The sequence below is a fragment of the Ceratotherium simum genome, chromosome 12 (assembly GCF_057802395.1).
Source record: "Ceratotherium simum simum isolate JZ-2026a chromosome 12, ASM5780239v1, whole genome shotgun sequence".
Classification (NCBI taxonomy): Eukaryota; Metazoa; Chordata; class Mammalia; order Perissodactyla; family Rhinocerotidae; genus Ceratotherium; species Ceratotherium simum.
The window spans coordinates 7820977-7842205 of record NC_141911.1 but is presented as its reverse complement, the minus strand read 5'-3'; the positions used below and the strand labels follow the sequence as shown (position 1 = coordinate 7842205).

At 50.7% G+C, this 21229-nt stretch overlaps 2 protein-coding genes across 6 annotated transcripts in view; both read right to left on the bottom strand.

The window, feature by feature from the left end:
- Window positions 1-13068, bottom strand: part of LOC106802332 (L-gulonolactone oxidase) — a 44013-nt gene extending 30945 nt beyond the window's left edge. For 2 of the 4 annotated variants that reach the window (XM_014789923.2, XM_087437358.1), the window contains exons 1-2: window positions 2894-3888; window positions 461-586 (exon numbers count right to left, since the gene is read on the bottom strand). In XM_014789923.2, coding sequence (XP_014645409.2) covers window positions 461-586; window positions 2894-3097 — 330 coding nt within the window. In that variant the 5' untranslated portion in view covers window positions 3098-3888. The other 2 variants (XM_087437357.1, XM_087437359.1) reach the window with 2 other exon arrangements.
- A 64-nt stretch (window positions 13069-13132) lies between these two features.
- EPHX2 (epoxide hydrolase 2) overlaps window positions 13133-21229 on the bottom strand; it is an 83494-nt gene continuing 75397 nt past the window's right edge. For both annotated transcript variants that reach the window (XM_087437356.1, XM_087437355.1), the window contains 5 exons: window positions 20155-20257; window positions 18335-18404; window positions 15496-15576; window positions 13753-13811; window positions 13133-13596 (listed from right to left, as the gene is read on the bottom strand). In XM_087437356.1, coding sequence (XP_087293482.1) covers window positions 13518-13596; window positions 13753-13811; window positions 15496-15576; window positions 18335-18404; window positions 20155-20257 — 392 coding nt within the window. In that variant the 3' untranslated portion in view covers window positions 13133-13517. The remainder of the gene's footprint in view (window positions 13597-13752; window positions 13812-15495; window positions 15577-18334; window positions 18405-20154; window positions 20258-21229) is intronic.

Here is a 21229-nt window from a genome sequence, read left to right as displayed (position 1 = left end):
GCAGAGGGCTGGTGTCAGACTCCCGAGTCTGTGCCCAGCTCTGCTGCTGGTCGGCTGTGTGACACTAGGCAAGTCACTTGCCCTGTCTGATCTTCAGTTTCCCCATCTCTGACTGATTAAGGGAAGGGTTTGTCATTGTGCCTCCATCTTTGGGGGCCTGACTTGTTGTTCTTGTTCTAGACAAGTGGAGAGAAGCCTCCAGGAGAGCGGGGTGGACATCCTCTCCGTGGCCACAAGGGGACGCACAGACCAGGCAAGAGGCCTGAGCAAGCCCAGGGAGGGCACTGGGGAGGGTGATCACGGGTGGGCCAGGAATCGGGGTGTCACTTTGGGACTCAGGAGCAGGGAGGGGATCGGGCCTGAGGGGAAAGGCTAAGAAGTTTCTGCCTAGGGTCCTGCTGGAGGCCCAGGCTGCTGGGCTTGGGGCCAGCAGAGGTGGGGAGGTGAGGGCGCCCAGTACCTGGAGGACCCGGTTCATCTTGCCCATGTGGATCATGAAGCCATCGGTGCAGGCGATGTCCGAGGGCGAGTGGCCGCCGCCCACCACCTTCACCCGCTTATTCTGCTGCCTGGCCAGGGCCAGCACCTGCCAAGGCAAAGCCTGAGTCAGCCCCAGCTCAGGCGCTTCTCCGTGAGGCAGCCAGAGAGCACGCAGGGCCTGCCGGGGCTGGGCGCCCCGGCTATGCACCCCAGGCCTGCAGAGCCCCTGCCTGGCTGGAGGCTGCTGTGTGGACCACTGCAGGAAAGAGAGCCAGAGGGAAGGGCCAGGAAGTGAGCGGGATAGAGAACCGAGGAAACATCCTAAAGCGGGGCCCCCGTGCTGGCCCTGCCGCAGCCGGAGCTCTCCTACAGGCACACCCAGGCACGTTCTTCTCCAGGGCTCCCCGGTGCCTCGGAATAAGGCCCAGCCTCCTCGTCGTGGCCCACACGGGCCTCAGCTGCCTCCCAGCCTGGAAGGAAGGCTCCTGGGGGCAGGGACTGTGGCTTTGTTTGGCTTCATTCCCCCCATGTCTGCCCCAGGCCTGGCCTGAGGAGGCTGTCTCCAGGGATCACTGAATGAATAAATAAATGAATGCCTGATGTCACCGAAATGAATCCATTCCCTTCACCCCCATGTCCTTGCTCAAACGCCTGCACGTCTGGTCCCCGGAACACTAGTCATACGGTCCACACCACAAGGGACTCCACGAGCAGTGAGATTGGGAAATGCTCGCAGCACCCGTCTCCACCCCTCCTCTCCCCTGCCACGCGTGCGGCATGCTTAAGGCTACAGGTTCTGCAGCAAAAAAATCTGTTTAATACCATCTTCCTCGAGGCCCCTTGACCACACAACGTATTTTTACTTTCACCTGACCCTCGCCCTCCTGCCATAGCCTGATCCTGTTGGTCACTCACAACTGCATGGGCCCGCACAGCTTAGGAGCGGCCTCCGCCTACAGAGACCCTGGCACACCTCCACCTTCTTCCCTTGGCTCACGACAAGCCCGTGCCTCAGCGCTCAAGGCCCACTGATCCATTCAAAGCCCCTCAGGTCCCAGCCTTCCTCTCCTGCCCTCCACTCTGCCCAGCCTCCCCGCAGCCCTGTCTGATGGTGCCCCAGGCTTTCTCTTCCTTCCGCTGGCTCATAGCGCCCTGTTGAACTCTTGTTCATCCTCCAGGGCCCAGCTCAATGACCACTTTTCCATCATGTAGCTTTTCCTGCAGAGAAGCTGGGGGCTTTGAACTCAGACAATCCCTGGTGTGGATCCTGGCTCTGACGCTCATTATATGGGAAAATTACAAAGCCTCTCTGATCCTCAGTTTCCTCATCTGTGAAATGGGGATAACAATCACCACCTTGCAGGAGGTCATGAGGATTGATGAGACCACGGATACGAAGCACATGGTGCCGAGTTAGAGGATCACTTCATGGTGACTATGTTGTTTGTACTGCTGTCCTCTCTGAGCACCCTCACACACTCACACCCGTACACACACATGCTTGTGCCCACACTTGCACACGTGCACACACACTCAGGATGAATTTCTCCCTCTTCTGTACTCGACTAGTGCTGGTGAGACAGCATCTGCACCCTCTGGAGTTAGTTGTATGCGTGCCTGTCTTAGGGGCAAGGCTTTTAAGGGTAGAGGTTGGGTCTTGTTCATCCCTTCACTTACTCATTCACTCACTCAACAAATATTTATTAAGTGCTTCCTGTGTGCCGGGCAGAGTGCTGGGTGCTGAGGATAAGATAGAAAACAAGACGAGCATGGTCTTATGCTCTTATGCAGGGCAGAGCCGAAGCATGAGAATGTCCAAGTCTGAGGATAAGATAGAAAACAAGACGAGCATGGTCTTATGCTCTTATGCAGGGCAGAGCCGAAGCATGAGAATGTCCAAGTCAACAAAACAATAGCGAGTTTCGAATATGCAATGAAGGCCACAAAAGGGAGTTGAGATAGAGAAGACTGAGCACGCCCTTCAGATCAGGTGGCCTGGGAATCCACAAGGAGGGAAGACACAGGTTGAAGGCAAGAACAAACAAAAGATCGAAAACATAGATTTGGGCATGTAAGTTTGAGACGTCTTTGAGACACACAGCGAGAGAAGTCATATGTGAGTCCGTAGCTCAGAGAAGAGACCTGAGCTGGAAACGTTAAGTCCGGCAGGCACTGGTGGGCACAGTAGGTGGTGACGTGGCAGCCTCATGGAGCTGGAGCAGGGGAAGAAGGGCCAGGAGCCCACTGCACGGAGCTCTAGCCCGGCCAGCAATTCTGGGGTGGGGATGGGGTCTTAGCTCCCAAATTCCATCCCTCAGCCCCCTCTCTGGGGCAGGGCCTGGTCTCTAGGGCCCAGATGAGCTGGAGGTCCAGGGGCTGGGCCATCCGGCGCTGTGCTGAGATGGACACTCACCTCTTTGATCTCCTCCACGGACGTGGGCTGGTAGTACATCTCCGGGCAACAGCCGTATGTCCTGGCCCAATTTTGGAACTTGACACCTTTGTACCCGTGGACCTGTGGCAGGAGAAAAGCCGAGTGACCACAGATATGGGACATCTGGCTGCCCTGACCCCCGTCCTGCTGTCCTGCCATTGTAGAAATGGAGGCTGGGGCCATGGCACCCAGCCCGGGCTCTTTCTCTGCCCCAATCACCTCTCAGCGCCGGCGGGAAGATTCAACACAGAGGAAGCCCTGAAGCTGTGCAGCTACACGTGGTCTTCCTGCTCTTGTCTCCCTTGATCCCTCACAGTCAGGTGGGCAGACCACACAGAAAACTCTGCTCATTCTTAGGAGAAGGGGCTCAATGGGGGCAGGGGTGGAGCCCGAAAGAGCAGGACTCGGGGCTCCTGCCTGGGGGACCTGGCAGCAGGTGTAGCCCGGCTGAGTAGGGCGATCGGGGAGGGCTGCATGAAGGACTTGGACCTGGCCTTCGGCTGTCCCGCCAGGCTTCTCCTCCAGGGAAGGGGCGCACCTGGGAGTCTCCATAGCAGCCTTCCTGGCATCTAGCCCCGGTGGGAGCCCAGGGCAAGACTCCCATTTGTGGGCCGCCTGCCGCTTTGCCCCAGCCCTGTGCTGGGGTCCTCTGTGTATAGTATCTTACTTAGACCTTGCAGTAATGCCACGAACTGGGTAATAGTACTCTCATTTTTAGGAGCAGAAACAGGCTCAGAGAGGTGAACTTCCCCAAGCTCACAGAGCAACCAAGTGAAGACACTGGAGTCCCACCCAGGCCTCCTCTCCCAGGCCTTCCCCACCACCCAGTGCCTCCTCAGAGCCACAGGTGCAATTCAGGCAGGTCTCCGTGGCTGCCCCTTGGCCCCAGATTTGACCTAATTTTGCCCTCCCATGCTTGGCTCACAAGCCCAGGGTGGACGCAGCCTGGCTGGGCTGACCCACCATGCCACGTGGCCCTACCATGGCTCCAGCGGTGGGTCAGTGGTCTTGGTTGACTCCTTCTTCCTCTGGGAACAGAGCACTGGGCAATAGGGTGCAGAGGCGCAGCCAAGGGGCCTGAGCAGGCAGCACAGCGACCTCGGTGCTCAGGGCTGACTCCGAAGCTGCCGCACACCCAGGGGCTGTGCGTCCCCACAAACGTGGGTAAACAGTGTTGCAACAGGCTCCTCCCAGACAAACAGCAGCTCAGGCCTGCCCCCTGCCCGGGGCCCCACTCCTGCAGCGAGGTGGAAGCGCAGAGTTTAAGGGGCAGCTGCTCTGTTTTGGAAGCTGCTTAAGGTCTGTTGGGACAGGGAAAAATCCACTTTCTACTGTCTCGTGTTCTTACAGCTGGACTAATAATAAAATTGACACAAAACCGGATTAACAGGAGGAAAACCCAATTTAATTACACGTGCACATGAGAATCATGAAATGATGCTCGGAGAGTGAACAAAGCAGGCAGTAGGTAGATCTTTTACCCAAAGAAACAGTGAATTTGTGAGGAATGACAGGACAAAGAAACTTAGATTTGAAGTATGTAACTAGCGAGGAATGTAAGCAGAGTTTAGGTTGGAGGAGGTAAATGAGCAAGGCTTCTGGGCCCCGCCTTCCCAGCTCTGTGATCAGGTGCAGGGAGAGCACCTTCCGCAGGGGGATTTTCTTCCTGCTTTCAGTGGGAGTGGCGACAGCAGGGCAGAGGCCCTTTCTGCTTCTCGAGTAACTTTAATTCAAAATAATCAACATGCTATTGTGGGATATTTTGGGGTGGCCTGTCCTGGGCCCCAACAGCTCTGACCCCAACTCTAGGGATTCTGGAGCCAGAGGACCCCTCAACTTCAAAACTAGGTCCTTAATACCATAGGTCAGGGGGGCTGTGATGGGGAGGCCTGGCGGGGGTCTTAATGCAGGGGCTCCCTTGGTAGCCTGCTTGCAGGAGGGCACAGGTGGCAAGCCTGCGCAGCTGAGATCTGCATCCGTGTGTTTCGTCAGATCTAGGGGATGAATCCACCGAGCTCCCCACCACTGTAGGGAGACAGAACAGGACACTGGTGGCTGTAGCCAGGGGACAAGGCAGAGTCTTCTGGCCGTGCTCTTCCTTTCCCCAGGCTCCGGGGCAGGCAGACTCGGGCTCCTCATCCATGCGGTGCCGCTTAACTTCTGTGAACCTCATTTTCTTCCTCGATGAAGTAGGGGCACTTTTGCCTCAATCTGGGTCGACATAAAGGTTATGGTAGACATACGAGGGATGCAATCGGTGCTTGAAATGGTAGCAAACTCTTGCATCAGCCTCCAGCTGTGAGCTCGTGGGTCAGGATCCCTGGGACACTATTGTCCACATCATCATCCCTGAGCTCAGTGCCTGGCACAGATCCAGTGCCCGGTGTGTTTGTGCAACAAACTAATAAGTCACCGAGCATGTTGGCTTATCAGATCTTTCTGAGCCAAGAGCTGGTGTCTAGTGGGAAGCGTGACCAACAGCTCTGGAGTTTTGGAGGGGAAAAGGCCGGGCTGGAGGAGTGGAGTTTGGGGACGAATATACACATGAGAAGTTCTGGAACCAGAGTCATACCCATGTCCCCTAAACTAGGATTTTCACCAGCTGCGAAGTGCACGTGCACGTGTGTGTGCATGTATGCACGCGCGCACGTGTGTGCGCATGTATGCTCATGTGCGCGTGCATGCATGTATGTGCATGTGTGCATGTATGTGCATGTGTGCAGGATTGCACCCCCCAACTGCAAATGTCCGTGTGAGGTGACAGTGGCAGCCATGTGCTCCCCACAGGGAAATCCCAGCTAGAGGAGGTGCTGCTGTTGATGACGGCTTAGTAGCGCAGTCACAGAGAGGGGGTCCTGGAGACAGGCGAGGAGACTGTGGAGCTCGGACCACAGAACAGAGACGACTTAGGGGAAGAGCTGGAACCCGTGTCTTACGGGCTGAATTGTGTCCCCCCAAATTCCTGTTTTGAAGCCCTAGCCCCCAGTACCTCAGAATGTGACTACATTTGGGGATAGGGACTTTAAAGAGGTGATTAAGTTAAAATAAGGTCACTAGGATGGCCCCTACTCCAATATGACTGATGTCCTTATAAGAAGAGCTTAGGACACAGACACATACACAGGGAAGATGATATGAGAACTGTCAAAATCGACTATAGTGGAGCCATTTTAAAATGGAGTTGGAGCTGCCTTTCCAGAGAAACTGCCTTGCTGTCCTGAGCCTTGGACTGGGCCAAGACGGCAACTGTTCTACAAGCAATTGTTTGAGAAGGAAGCAGAAGAATGTACATCCTGATCACCAAGACTGAGGACTGTGGACTTTCTGACGATAGAATCAATAGTCAATCACTGTTTAGCCAAGACTAGCTCTCTGCCTCCGACTCCAATTAAAATTCTTTATAGGGGGCTGGTCCGGTGGTGTAGCGGTTAAGTGCGCGTGCTCCGCTGTGGCAGCCCGGGTTCGGATCCCGGGCGCGCACCAACACACTGCTTGTCAAGCCATGCTGTGGCGGCGTCCCATATAAAAGTGGAGGAAGATGGGCATGGATGCTAGCCCAGGGCCAATCTTCCTCAGCAAAAAGAGGAGGATTGGCATCAGATGTTAGCTCAGGGCTGATCTTCCTCACAAAAAAACAAACAAAAATTCTTTGTAATACAACCTCCCTTCTTTGCCTTTAAAAGCCCCTGACCTTTACTCCCTAGCAGGACAGTATTTGGGTTTCTACCTGAATCTGTGCTCCCTGAATTGCAATTCTAATCGCCCAAATAAATATCCGCTGTTTAAATTGCAGTGAATTTTCCTCGGTTGATGGGACACAGTGAGAAGTGGCCATCTACAAGCCAAGGAGAGAGGCCTCAGAAGAAACCAACCCTGCTGACAGCTTGGTCTTGGACTTCCAGCCTCCAGAACTGTGAGGAAAAAAATGTCTGTTGTTGAAGCCGCCCATCTGTGGTACTTTGTTACAGCAGCCCGAGCAGACTAAGACATGGTGTCTGCAAGGCCTGAGGCTGGGGTCTCCACTGAGGCCTTTGTGAGAGAGAAGAGCAGGGCCTCCTCCCTCTGCGCCTGCTTCACTGGGACTGTCCCTGATCCAGGAGGTAGGGCCTGTGCATACCACGTTGACCAGCTCCATTGCCCAAGGGAAGAGAGATGAAGTCCCCATAGAACTTCAGACTGCTTGCCTGGGAAAGGCAGGGCTTGGGTGGGAGTAGGGGGTCAGTGGGGGGACTTTGGGGCCAAGGGATGGAGAAAGCACTGTCAGGTTGGCTACTGTCCTTTCTCCACACTCATGGTCCCAAAGCCCTGGAAGGGGGCCCAGGGGCCCCAAGCCTGGGGCAGGGGGAAGGGGGCACAGAGAGGCCCATGGCAGGGAGGGGAGGGACTGCAGAGGTACAGCCTGGTGTCACCCCAGATAAATAGCTTGTCTCCCACTTGCCCTCAAGTCCTGTCCCCACGACTTCAGGCAAAGTATGTCCTGCTCCCCCCTCTCCCCAGTGACCCTTTCAACTCTGCTGGTCCTAAGTTTTCTCCTTTTGGTGAATGTACTCCGAGCAGGGACATTCAGGAAGCTGGAGCTGTGGGTGCTGGCTGCACTAAGCTGTGCCCCAGACCTGCCTGAGGGGCTCCCTTCCCTCTTTTGCTGAGATTTCCCAGAGCCTGGAGTCTGGCATCCGGTTTTCCTTCCTCACCCCGTGCGACTGCCTTGGAAGGAACGCTTCCTGCCCTGCACCCCCCAAGCCAGTCACATCAATTTTATAAATTGCCTTTATCGAAAAAAGTAAAATGATATGAAAAGAAACATAAAAATCAGCAAAAATGGTGTGTATCAGTTAATTCAATCTGCATTGCCTCCAGCCCATGGTTGAGGTCAATGGTTTATTGCTTATTTCTTCTTGTCTGAAGGACTCAGCTTGTTCAATAATTGCTGAGTCTTAACTTTTTCAAACATTTGTTGGCAAAGGAAATTAATGTTACCGTGTCAGTGGTCACTGAAGCTTGTTTTTGACCTTTACCCCTCCCGTACTTGTTCATTGGTGAGAATGAGCTCCTTCAGATACAATTTGTACATGGAAACTTCACACATTTCATGGAAACACTGAATATTTGGAAGAGTGTTTAATGGTTTCTGATCTGCAGATATGGCTTCCTTGTCCAAGGCAGCCAGCTCATTCTCTTTAAAATATGATGCAGGGTGTAAAGTTCATGTAACACATAAGACAAGGTGGGATGGCACTGTCTAAAATGTCCCCTGACCCTCAGAGGTCTTTTCCCATCTGAATCCAGCATAACTGATGGAGACAAGGACCACATATCCATCCTCTCAATCTATTCAAATAGCAACAAAGACCACTCTTTGGGGCTTTCTTTGGAATTTTACTTTGAGTTGCATAAACAAAGAATTGTTTCTGTCTTCGAAATTCTGACACAAGCCAAACAGTCGTGCTGGGGGTGGGGGACAATGCTGATACCCTCTGCCCTTCCATTCTGGTGCCAGCATCACGGAAAACAGTGATCAACTAAATAAGAAACAGAAGTTAGGTCCCAACCGAGGGCCTTTTAAACACGTAAGTTATTTTCTTTTCTTTTCTTTTTTTTTTAAATCCTGATTTTAATTCATTTTCTAATTTTTATTTATTTTTCCCCCAAAGCCCCAGTAGATAGTTGTATGTCATAGGTGCACATCCTTCTAGTTGCTGTATGTGGGACGCGGCCTCAGCATGGCCGGAGAAGCAGTGCGTCGGTGCGCGCCCAGGATCTGAACCCGGCCCGCCAGCAGCGGACTGCGCGCACTTAACTGCTAAGCCACGAGGCCGGCCCTAAACATGTAAGTTATTTGCTAATCAATTAAAAAGTGAGCTTACAACCCATTGGATGGGAGAAAATATTTGTAAATCATATATCTTATAAGAGATTACTATCCAGAATATATAAAGAACTCCTGGAACTCAACAACCAAAAAACAAACAGCCTGATTTAAAAATGGGCAAAGAACTTGAATAGACATTTCTACAGAGAAGATATACAAATGGCCAATAAGCACATGAAAAGATGCTCAACATCATTCGTCATCAGGGAAATGCAAATCAAAACCATGATGAGATACCACTTCATACCCCTTAGGATGGCTACTACGAAGAAACCCAGAAAATAACAAGTGTTGGTGATGATGTGGAGAAAATGGAACCCTTGTGGACTGCTGGTGGGAATGTAAAATGGTGTAGCCACTACGGAAATATGGTGGTTCCTCAAAAACCTAAACACAGAATTACCACATGATCCAGCCATTACACTTCTGAGTTTATACCTAGAAGAACTAAAAGAAGGGACTCGAAATATTTGTACACCCATGTTCACAGCAGCATTATTCTCAATAGCCAAAAGGTAGACGCAACTTTATAGTATATACACACAATGGAATATTATTCAGCCCTAAAAAGGATGGAAATTCGGACATGTTACAATATGGATGAACCTTGGGGACATTATACCAAGTGAAATAAGCCGGTCACCAAAAGACAAATACATTATGATTCCACTTGTATGAGGTATCTAGAACAGTCAAATTCATAAAGACAGAAAGTAGAATGGTGGTTACTGGGGGCTGGAGGGAGAGGGGAATGGGGAGTTAGTGTTTAATGGGGACAGAACTGTTTGGGAAGATAAAAAGATTTTGGAGATGGATGGTGGTTATGGTTATACAACAATATGAATATATTAATGCCACTGAACTGTATACTTAAAAATAGTTAAAATGATAAATTTTGTTATGTCTATTTTACCACAATAAAAAAGTGGGATTACAGGAGTAGAAACATCATTGATATTCTTTCAAAAGTAGGTACCGGCCTCAAAACCCTTAATTTAAATATGATAAAATGTTTTTAGGTAAATTGACAAAATTATTCCACTCATACCTTATAACATGAAAGCTGTAAACATCTACAGTAACCTTAACTACTTCAGCTGTGTTATTAAAATAATTATTGAAGTTCTTTTACACAGCAGACACCCACCGATGCTCTGTTGCAGTTTATCCAATGAATCCTAGTGAAGATTTGGTGATGTCTACAGTCTGGATGTCTCCTTCTGAATTTAGTTCTCTCAGCAGATAAGCCAACAGTCTTAATAAGAGATCCACCAAGGCTTGGAATAGTGAAAACAGTCATGCAATTGGCCATCCAGCTCACCCAGTAGGACATCAAAATCAAGAATTTGAAAGTAACTCATTTCTCCATTCTTTCATTTATGCATACATTCTCTGATTTATTCAGCAAACATCTAATGAGCATCTACAAAATGCCAGGCATGTGCTAGGTTAGGATCAAGGATGAATCACCTAGACAGGGAGCCTCTAATCCCAAGGGCCTTACAGTCTAAGGGAGAAAACTAATAATTGGGTGCAGGGGCCGGCCCCATGGCCTACTGGTTAAGTTTGGCGCACTCTGCTTTGGTGGCCCAGGTTCAGATCCCGGGCGCAGACCTACAGCACTCGTTGGCGGCCGTGCTGTGGCCGTGACCCACATATAAAATAGAGGAAGACTGGCACAGATGTTAGCTCAGGGTGAATCTTCCTCAGCAAAAAAAAAAAAAAAAATCCGGTACAGTGGCAAACACTTGGGAGAAACTTCTACAATAGCTAAGATAAGAAAATATTTTGTCATTTGTGGCAGAAAGGATTCCTTTGAAGAGCAAAGCATGACATTTCCCACCCAATTCCTGTCATAAAAACCTTTGCACTTCCAACTTAGATATTTTAACCATTGTTTGCTTTTAGTTTGTGCTCATGGTAATGCTGGTGTGAACAATACAGAAACTGGCTAGAGTTACTTCAAGGCCTGAAATCATGGGTTCATTATACCCCAAGAGAGACAGAAATAGCTTTGTCCCATCTATTCTAACAGATTCACTTTTAGAAGACCTTTCTCCTGGAAACCTTGGACCTGCTAGTTGACAGCCACTAAGTGTAAGGACAGAACCAGTGAGTGACCTCAGCTCCCTCAGGAGAGCTCCATGACCCCACTGGTGTGTTGGTGTGAGAGTTAATATGGGTTTGCCATGCCTCTTAAAAAAGCCTATTTCCCTTAGCAGAGGTGAATACATTTGTTACTTATGCCTTTTGTAGTCATGAAAGAAAAATAACGTTTTATAATCAAATCAATTTAATTATACACTACCAGCAAGTCGTACTTAAAATGGCATCTGAGGGCCGGCCCCGTGGCTTAGGGGTAAAGTGTGCGCGCTCTGCTACTGGTGGCCCCGGTTCAGATCCCGAGCGCGCACTGACGCACCGCTTGTCCGGCCATGCTGAGGCCGCGTCCCACACAGGGCAACTAGAAGGATGTGCAACTATGATGTACAACTATCTACTGGGGCTTTGGGGGAAAAAAAGGAAGAGGATTGGCAATAGATGTTAGCTCAGAGCTGGTCTTCCTCAGCAAAAAGAGGTGGATTAGCACGGATGTTAGCTCAGGGCTGATCTTCCTCACAAAAAAAAAAATAAATAAATAAAAAATAAAAAAGATAAAAAGCAAGTGTTAAAAAAAAAAAAATTGGCATCTGAAATCTCCCGTGTCCTATTACAGTCAACCCCCTTTGTTGCCACAACTGCAGAGTTGACACGTGGCCTGCAGCTCCCCAAAGCAGACCAGGAAACACAGCTCTGGACGTTCCTAGTGTTTTCTTAAAACCTAGAGACTTTTTCCAGTCGAGTGTCCTTTATGACCATCAATCTTGTATGACTGGTTATATTTTTTGTTGCAATGCTATGGCTTAATTCATGTGACTCCTATTTGCCTGAAGAGTAGAATCTCTGAGGCATTTTTTTTTTGTTGAGGTAACACTGGTTTATAACATTATATAAATTTCAGGTGTACGTCATTGTATTTTTATTTGTGTAGGCTACATCATGTTCACCAGCCAGAGACTAATTACCATCCATCACCGTGCACGTTCAGAGGCACTTTTGATTGTTTATGGGAGTTGCCGCACAGAGTGCTGCAGCTGAGACAGCCAGCGCGGACAGGTTGGCCCATCTGTGCTTCCTCTAACGAAGGGTGTTCTAAGACTCTTCTTTTCTTTCCTCCCACCTGTCCGCACACATGAGCTTGGACATACTGAGGCCGTAAAATAACGTTATCTGGCTCATGTTTTCATTTCCCCAGGTCACATATTTGCCTTTTAAATGAGCCCTTTAATTCTCAGATGCAAAAGGAAGGAGGTGGTGGTGGTGAGGCTGGAAATTTAAAGCCCTCACAGCCTTGTCCCAGAATAAACTGGAAATCTTATAGCTAATACTTCTGTAGCACTTCCTCTGAGCCCGGCACCATCGTAGGGCCCTGTGTATATTAACTCATCTAAGACTCACAACCACCTATGAGTTTCGTACTATTAATGTCCCCTTTATAGGTGAGGAAACCGAGGCACAGGAAGCCCTTTCTCGAGGTCACGCGGTGGTAAGTGGCAAACCAGGACTCTAGTCTAGGTAGTCTAGGTAGTCTAGGTAGTCTAGGTAGTCTAGGTAGTCTAGGTAGTCTAGGTAGTCTAGGTAGTCTAGGTAGTCTAGGTAGTCTAGGTAGTCTAGGTAGTCTAGGTAGTCTAGGTAGTCTGACTCCAGTTCAGAAAGATTTTCGGTAGAAGCAGCTCAGCCTCTGGAACCAGACGGCGTGTGTCTGAATTCAGGCTCTGCCCCCAACTAGCCAAATGACCTTGGGCAAATTATCTGAACCTCAGTTTCCCCATCTGTTAAATGGGAAGGGAAAGAGATGGTGTATGTACGGCTCCAGGCACACAGGGGCACTTAATAATGAAGCTGCTAACATTTCAACCTTCCCCTTGCTTTCGACACACACATGAACACACATACCTTTTTTGCCTGGTTAATCTGAACTTGTCAAATTTCATAATTCAGCTTGGAGAGACCACCTCCTCCCTAAGCTTTCCCTGCAGAAAGCAGCGAGGGAGGTGTGCATATGTACGTGAGCGTGCCGCGCTTGCGCAGCCGGCAGAAAGTGCACATGGCCATGTGTGGCCAGGGGCTACTCTGTCCGATGGCACAGAACAGACCGTTTCTAGCACCTTCGAAAGTTCCACTGGACAGTGCTGGTCTAGACCACACAGAGCCTGGTAGACTCAAGAGCCACGGGAAATGTGTTCATTCGAATGCATTGTTTTTAGAACAATGACTCTGCTCCCCTCCCAAGAACACAGACAGCAGTATCACAGTTGTCTTAGCTTTAATGAATAAAGGCGTTCCAGTCCCTGCCGAAATGCTTCGAAATTAACTGCTGATTTTGCTGCAAAACTATGAATTGGTTAGTTAAGGAGAAATCACCCCCTGTTCTGTCCACAGAACACTAACTATTTTTAGAGATAGAGCGATGCATTTATACCCAGAGAATTAATCACACGTGATTCTTCCTCTACTTAAAATCACGTCAAATTTGACCCACTCCATTTAAAGAAAATCACTCTGCTGCAAACCCCTTCAGAACAATGCTGCCGGCTGTGAGAGAGGCTGGTAAGGCCCCATCTGGTCACCAAGAGCAGCGTCCCAGCAGAGGACAGTGCTGAAGGCCTGCTGCAGGCTGGCACATGTCAAACTCTAAAGCGTCAGGACCACCGGTGGGTCCTTGGCATCAGTTTCCAGCCACTCGAGGAGGATCTGATTCAACTCGGTGGGCCTGGAAAGGAAACAAAAGGCAATTCACACCTATCTGCATCCCCTCGCTCACCCCAAGGCAGAGGTGATGGAGTGGATGGCTAAGCCTGGAAAACCCTTACTGAAGGTGAACAGGGATCTCCCCCACCCAGGGACCCCCGCCCACCCATCTCCTTACTTCTCCATCTGTGTCCAGTGTCCACAATCCTTAATGTGGCCCCTTTTCAGGTGGGGGATCTGCATGAAAACCCCAGAAAAGTAAATAGCAGAATGTAAACAGGTCTGGTTTCAGGTTAGTGCAATGAGCAGTGGCGACCCCTGTGAGGGGACACCTTCCTCTCTGCTCCCCAGAGGCCATTTCATTTTCCCCAGAAAAGCACTGTGTTATTTAGGAAAGGAATGACCGTTTATTGACCTCCTGCCGTGTGCTAGGTGCTCTACCTGCACTGCCTTATTTAATCTTGACCATAATCCTGTGCGGTAACATGAAGGCTCAGAAAGGTTAGGTAACCTGCCCAAGGCCACACAGAGAGCGGCTGAGCTAAGATGCAAATTCAGGGCTGCCTCGTACTCTTCTCAACAAACTGCCTCCCTGCCGAATCATTAGGACTCGGCCTTTTGCTGCCTGGAAAATGCCTGGTTGTTGTTTGGCTCCCACCACTTGGTCATGACTGCGTCCCTTCGCAGGCTGCCTCCCTCTTCCCTGTTGGTGTGCATGCAGGGCTGCTGGGCCTCCCTTTTGGAACCTGAATCCCCACAGTGGGTCACAGCAACAAGGACCTAGAATGCAAAGCTCGGGTCACGCGAGTTCCCTCTGGACCCAAGCCTTGAGGAGCGCCAACCATGACAGGATATGGAAAATGCTGGGAGAAATGCGGCTTTCCACCCCCAGGCAGGAGCTGCCCCTTCCAGGCCTAACAACCCTCAGTAAGGTTAGCAGGCAGTTGCAAGGGCTGGAAAGGGCCAGCTAGAGAACTTGAGTCTCTACAGAAACCTCCCAGGGTCAGGACCACAGAGAAGGAGTCCCTGCGGGCTCTCGTAGCTTTCCACAGCCCTTCCTCGGCTGGCTCCAGAGCCCACGAAGGGCATCCTTGGCAGCATCTCGCTAACCGCACTATCTCCACTATGTCTGATGATGTTAACAAAGCCACAGCTAAGTGCAGACGGACGGCTCTCAGCATCTAGCCGGTCCACAGGCACCCCACCTGCAGGCCTCCCCAATCCCTACCAACTCCACACTCTTAGCAGAGTGAGCTTCCAACCCACGGGTTTGATACACCCATCCCCTTCAATGGTCTCATGCCCATGGGTCTACACAGCTCAGCTGGCCCAGCAGGCTCAGCAAAACCTCACAGCCTCATCGAGCTCCTGCCATCCTCTGAGCATGCCCTGCCCTGCATGCTCCTCACCCCTCAACACCCAGTGTCTCCCTCTCCCTGTTCTCCTTCTGCCGGGCAAGCCTCAGTGGTTCATCAGGGCCAGATGCAACGGTCAGCACCTCTGTGAAGCCTCGCTCCCAATCATGCCCACTTCTTCACATCTGTCCTGCATATGGGATTAACTGCTGGACAGTGAGCCCCTATAAGGTGAGGTCTGCATCTTATTCATCTTCACCTCCCAGTATCTAGTACTGTCCAAGTCATTTAAGTGCACAGTAAAAGCCTGTGAGATGAATGAATGAATGAGTGAATGAATAAGTGAATGAATGAATGAGAGCCTACATCAGTGCAGGGGAAAGGAAGCATCAATCACGATTGCTGCTCTCAAGAAGTGACAGTGATGCTACTGACGAGGCCGCTCGTCAAGCAAGTGGTTCAACCAAACACCCCAGTCTGTGTCCTTGGCTGCCATCTTTCCTCTGGGACACCTGTGCCCTCTTCCAGGAAGCACTGATGACCCCAGAGCAGGACCATTCCCTTACCCAGTCCTCCATGTTCTTGGACATCTCAGGAACGAGCACGATGTCCTTCTCCGCGGTTACCATCAGGGCGGGAATCAGGATCTGGGGAGGTAAGTAGGCAGTAGAAGCCGGGAGGAGCAAAGAGCGGGTCCCTTCCTGCACCTCACACCCCTCCACAACTCAGGCCCTCCACCCCCGGGGCAGGGAGACGGACTCCATTTTCACGCTGTGCAGCTTTCTCCACTAACTACCCCCACCCCCACTGTGGTCCTGACTTTGTTTCCACCATGATTGGCATGAAGGAAGCATCACTATTACTGGAGATCTAAAATGAGGGTGTGAGATAATAGAAATTAGTGGTCTTAGCCCCTGGTTCCTGGCACAGAGCTCCTGAAGCCCTTATAATTTCTTAAGTGATAAGAACACTTGGAGCATCTTTTGTTCTAATGAGGTGACTCTGGGTGGGCTCTTGGATGGAGGCTGGTCACCAGAAAGACCAAGCCATGATTTTAAGCTTGGAGTTTTCAGCCCCATCCTTCACCCTCCAGAGGAGAGAGGGGCAGAAATGGAGTTAATTGATCATGCCTACATGAGGAAGCCTCCATAAAAATCCATAAAATCTCAATAGTATGGGGTTCAGGGAGCTTCCATGTTGGCAAACACATCCACACTAGGAGGGTGACACACCCTAACTCCATGGGGACAGAAGCTCCTGCACTCGGGACCCTCCCAGACCTCACCCTATGTATCTCTCCATCTGGCTGTTCATCTGTGTCCTCTATCATATCCTTTAATAAACTGATAAACCTAAGGAAGAGTCTCCCTGAGTTCTGTGACCCACTCTAGCAAATTAATCAAACCTGAGGCAAAGTCTTGGGAAGCTCTGATTTATAGCTGCTTGGTCAGAAGCACAGGTGACAACCTGGGCTTGTGATTCGCATCTGAAATTGGGGCAGTCTTGTGGGACTGAGCCCTTAACCTGCGGGATCTGACGCTATTTCTGGGTAGATACTGTCAGAATTGAGTTGAATTGTAGGACACCCAGCTGATGTTGCAGAGTTATTGCTGGGTGGGGGAAAACCTCCACACATCTGGTGACCGGCAGTGTCAGAAGTGAAGTGTTCTGTGTGAAAGTAAAGGAGACACACAGCAGGAAAAGGCTAGGTTTTCTAACATAGATGGATTTCACAGTGTAATGACCAACACAGGTTTTGTGTGCATGTGTGTGTAACCAAGAACACACATGCTGGCCCACTCCGTGTGACTGATATTCGTGGAACCGAATGGATGGCACCGGAAAGGAGGAAAATGCCCTTGAACAGAGATCACTATTCCTTTTCTTTGAATTAAATGAATGCTTAAAAAGGGCAGCCAAGATCCTAGAGTGAATGGGTCTACCACAACTGTTATCAACGTGACATTGGAGGCAGCAAAAATGACTTCACTTTTATCTACTGACTGAAGGGGCACTGCGAGGTCGAGAAAGCCTCCATTTATCCTCTTTGTTCTCGCTCTACCATTATAACTTTCAAACAGCTTTAATTTGTCCCAGTTAAGGAATCTGCACTATTTTTTACTTACACGCAGAACCATGTATTTCTCAGGGCATCCCCTCCTCCAAATGAAGAACCAGGGGATGTGCAAAAGTGATTTTGTTGCTGAAACTCATCGTGAAGCTGCTGTAGGATCGTGTAAACTCTAGAATCTTCCAAGTCAAAATGCAAATTGGTGGTGGGGGCATGGGTGGAGGTAGAAGAGGAGGAGGGTCTGGAAGGTAACCACAGAAGAAGGGGGTTCCCAACTTTGGCACCATAGGGGTTCACCTTCCCAAAGCCTTTGTCATTACATCCCTTCATGCTGTGAGAGATTTTGCCTATCAAACTGCAGTGGTGTAATTTCTGTCAATCACAGATTAGAGAGATGATAAGGATAACGAGCATTAATTGAACTCCTACTATGTGCAAGGCACTGTTCGAAGCATTTTACATGCATTAATCCATTTTATCCTTACACCGCTCTATGAGGTAGGCACTCTTCTTGTCATTGCCATATTACAGAAGTGGCCAAGGAGAACAGAGTGGTTAAGTTCCTTGCCCAAGGTCACACAGGGATTAGACCCCAGCTCAACTTGCTGCCCAGCCTGCTCTTAACCACTACGTTCTCTGCTCTACTGCCTCAAGTCCTAACCCCAGGAGGTGAGGACCTCATCTGTTTTATTGACCTGGTGTCCCCAAGGTCTAGCACAGGGCCTGGCACAGAGGGCGTTCACAGTCAAGTGAGTCATGAGATAACCAGCGCTTCCGAGTGAGCTGAGGAACGTGAAAACGCAAGCTCCCTCAGGTTTTTAACGTTTTGAATGTAACAGGGACCCATTACTCTCTGTGCAGATGCAGAGAATGGAAATCCATCTTCTGCTTGACAAATGAGGAAATGAGACTCGATTGACTTGGTCAAGGTGACCCAGCCAGAGGCTAAAGCCTTATCTCTCTGGGAGCACCTGATGCTCCTTCTGGGAGCTGGGGCTCCATGATCTCTGTCATCTTTGGGAGTCAGCCTGAACCATCTGCCGCCCTCACCTGGGGCACCGCCCTGAGATCTGGCCCTTCCAGACAGATGCTGCCATCACCCGGACAGACCCCTACCCCGCCCCAACACCAACCTCAACCACTCCCAGAGAATCATCAGGAAAGAGGTCCCAAGGGAGGCACTTCCAAAAGCCCAGAGGGAAAGGACGGAAAGGAGGAAGCCAGCAGGTCAGTCTGTCCACCTCCAGCTCTGACCCAAGGGCATAACAGTTGGGCCAATGGCAAGCCCCAGGGCAGCTCATGGGGGAGGGGAATAGCACTGAACCAGCACTCACCTTGCGTCCCCAGACTTTGCAGCCCCACTGCCAGTTCTTTTCTAGGTTCCGATACCAGTTTAGGGGACCCCTGGGGGGACCAGAGCAGGAAATAGAAATAGGAAAGCTTTTAGTAGATGACCATGCTGCAGACGCCCCGGGAACCAGCTCTGCACAGAGCCAGTCATCTCAGGAAGAGCAGGGGCCTCTGCAGGGGGAAGAGAACAGAGCCCAGATTCAGGCCTTGCTGCCCGGCACATTTGCCGTGCTTTCACAGTGGGCACACAGGGCTCGGCTGAGGGGCTGACAGCCTCTGAGGTGGGCTTCTGGAACACATGGAAGCCAGCCCCACAGGACCCCCACGTTCTCCGAGGCTGTCACCCTAGAGGGTGGGGGGCTTGGTTTAGCACCCTCACCATCCAGAGGCCACTCCCTGCCCCAGGGAACCCACTGAAAAGGGACATCAGGAGATGGTACAGATCCTCCTCCAGACAGGTAAGGGTGGCTCTGGGGCTGTACCTAGAATACTCTCCCAATCCTCAGGCAGGGTTGGGGTTGGTGCCCTTGGAGAAAAGGAGGGCCCTGGAAATCCTTTGGATAAGCAACGTGCCTTTGTGGGACTTCTTATTTTCCCTCCTGTACAAGGAGGTGGGATCAGATTATCTCAATGCTCCCTTCCAGAGCAAATCTGTCCCCAAGTCTGAGATCTTAAGTTGTGTCTGCTTTAAGAAAAAAAGGAGAAGCTTGGGGAAGAGTTGTGGGCTGTGGTGCGGGAGATGCTGGGGCCTAAGGGGCTGCTGCCACAGGCGTTCACGCCTCTGAACTTCCAGGCCTGGGCCGACAAAGGCAACAACTGCTGTTTGGCTCTCTTTACCCCTTGGATTTGAGTGAAGGGTGGGGGTGTAAAGAGGGAGGCGTAAGGGAGAAGAGGAGGACGGAGTGTTGCTAGTGTTGCTAACCGCTGCGGGAGGTCTCCCTGCCTTGAAGAAATCACGAGCTCCAAAGATTTGCAATATTCACATACTTGAAGAGCTATGCAGAAAGGGAGCTGTCAGAGCGATTCTTTGTGACGGCAGAGCAGGGGCCCTGAACTTCAGCCTGAAAATACATCTGGGAAAAATGAATAAGTCCTGCCGCCTGAGACAACCTGAGTGAACCCTAGAGCATTATGCTGAGTGAGAGACGCCAGGGGCCCAGAGGAACATGTTGTTCTCCATTTACGTGAAGTATCCAGAACAGGCAAACCCACGGAGACAGAGCTGATTGGAGACTGCCTAGGACTAGGGGCCGAGGGGAAGTGGAGGGTGACTGCTAAGGGGAACAGAGTTTCTTTTTGGGGTGATGACAAGTTTTAAAATGGACTGTGGTGATGACTGCACAGCTCTGTGAATAGACTAAAAATTGTTGAATTGGACAGTTTCAGTGGGTGAATTCTACGGTATGTGAGTTAGAGCTCAACAAAGCTGTTCTTAAAAAAAAAAAAAAAAAAAGACCTGAGAAGTCTATAGCTCCCTTGAAAATGTATGCAATTTTTGAGTTTATGCAGGGTTTTGTGTTTTTCTGAAGAAAGAACTCAGAGTTGTCATCTGATTCTCACAGGGGTTGTGACTGAAAAAAGGTTAAAAATGTCTGCTCTGAGGGCCCACAAGCATGAAGGACAGCAAACTGAGCTACCCCAAACTAGAGCAGGCAGAGCATCGTAAGATAGTGAGCCTCCCGACACTAGAGGCATTCAAGCAGAGGCTGGCCAGACATTCACTGGGGCTGTGGCACCCTGAGAGCAGAAGAGCCCCCCTTTGCCGACCACCTCTCTTCTGTGTTTGGGGCACTGTTCTCTTTACCTGAAACCAGACTTCTTGAACTGCTGCACATAGAACTGGAGGTCCTCCTCAGTGAGGATGCTGCTAAGGGTGGGCTCCTCTGGGGATCTCACCAAGATTCCTCCTGCAAAAAGCCACGTGTTTCCTCTCCCACCCCCCGGCCGGGGTTCCCAGTGGAGGTTAGGCACCTCACCATCACTCAGGTCCCATCTGAACTCCCAGCGAAGGGCCTCTGCTCCTTCATTTGTTCTCTCTTCCTTTTCCACAATGAACCCATCTCCTCTCAGGCTCCAAGTCTGTGCTCTCACTGTCATTCTGGAGCCCAGTGGTATCACACACAGGCCTCGACTTCCAGGACAAACTCTGGGACAGACCATACTCATCCCCTCCTCCAAAAGCTCACAGCACAGTTGCAGGAGGACACCTGTCCTCACTGTCTGCCAGGCCCTGCAGCCCTGCAGCTACCTCTCCCCTAGGCTACACCTTTGCTAACTAGCTTAACTAATTACATCCCTCTTTAGATATCCCCACGAGATGCTCAGAATTTTCATAAGCACATGCTCTGATTTTCCATTAGCCTGGAAGACAATCTGGACAGGGAGCACGCACGCCATTGCCTTCTACATGCTCATGGACCCTCACACGGTGTCCTTGGTGGGGAATCTTATCTTGTTTCCAGGGGTATAGACTGTATCTCAGCAGTCCCCAGTCCCCTCGGAGGGTGACTTTGTGATGACAAGTGACAGCCCAGGGACCACTGCCATTTCACAGAGTACAGCCCCAAGGGCTATTAATGCTGGTGCCTGAGCAGGGCTGGCTCACCATTTTCAGGCTCTCAAAGCCTTGGAGGTACAGAGCCGGGCGAGGCAGACTTCTGTGAGATGTATCAAAGGGGCACATGATCAGGGTGCCTCCTCGTGCTGAAGCAACTCTGAGATCCCCCGAGGCTGCAGGCTTGGCTCGCTGCTGCCTCCGTGCCTCGGTGAGAGCCCCCACCTGCCCTCCTCCCTTTATTACTGCTGTCTGCCCCCTCAAGAGACTACAGGCTCCCCAAGGGCAGTGACTCTGCTTTGCGTATGGGGATATCCACCCCTGC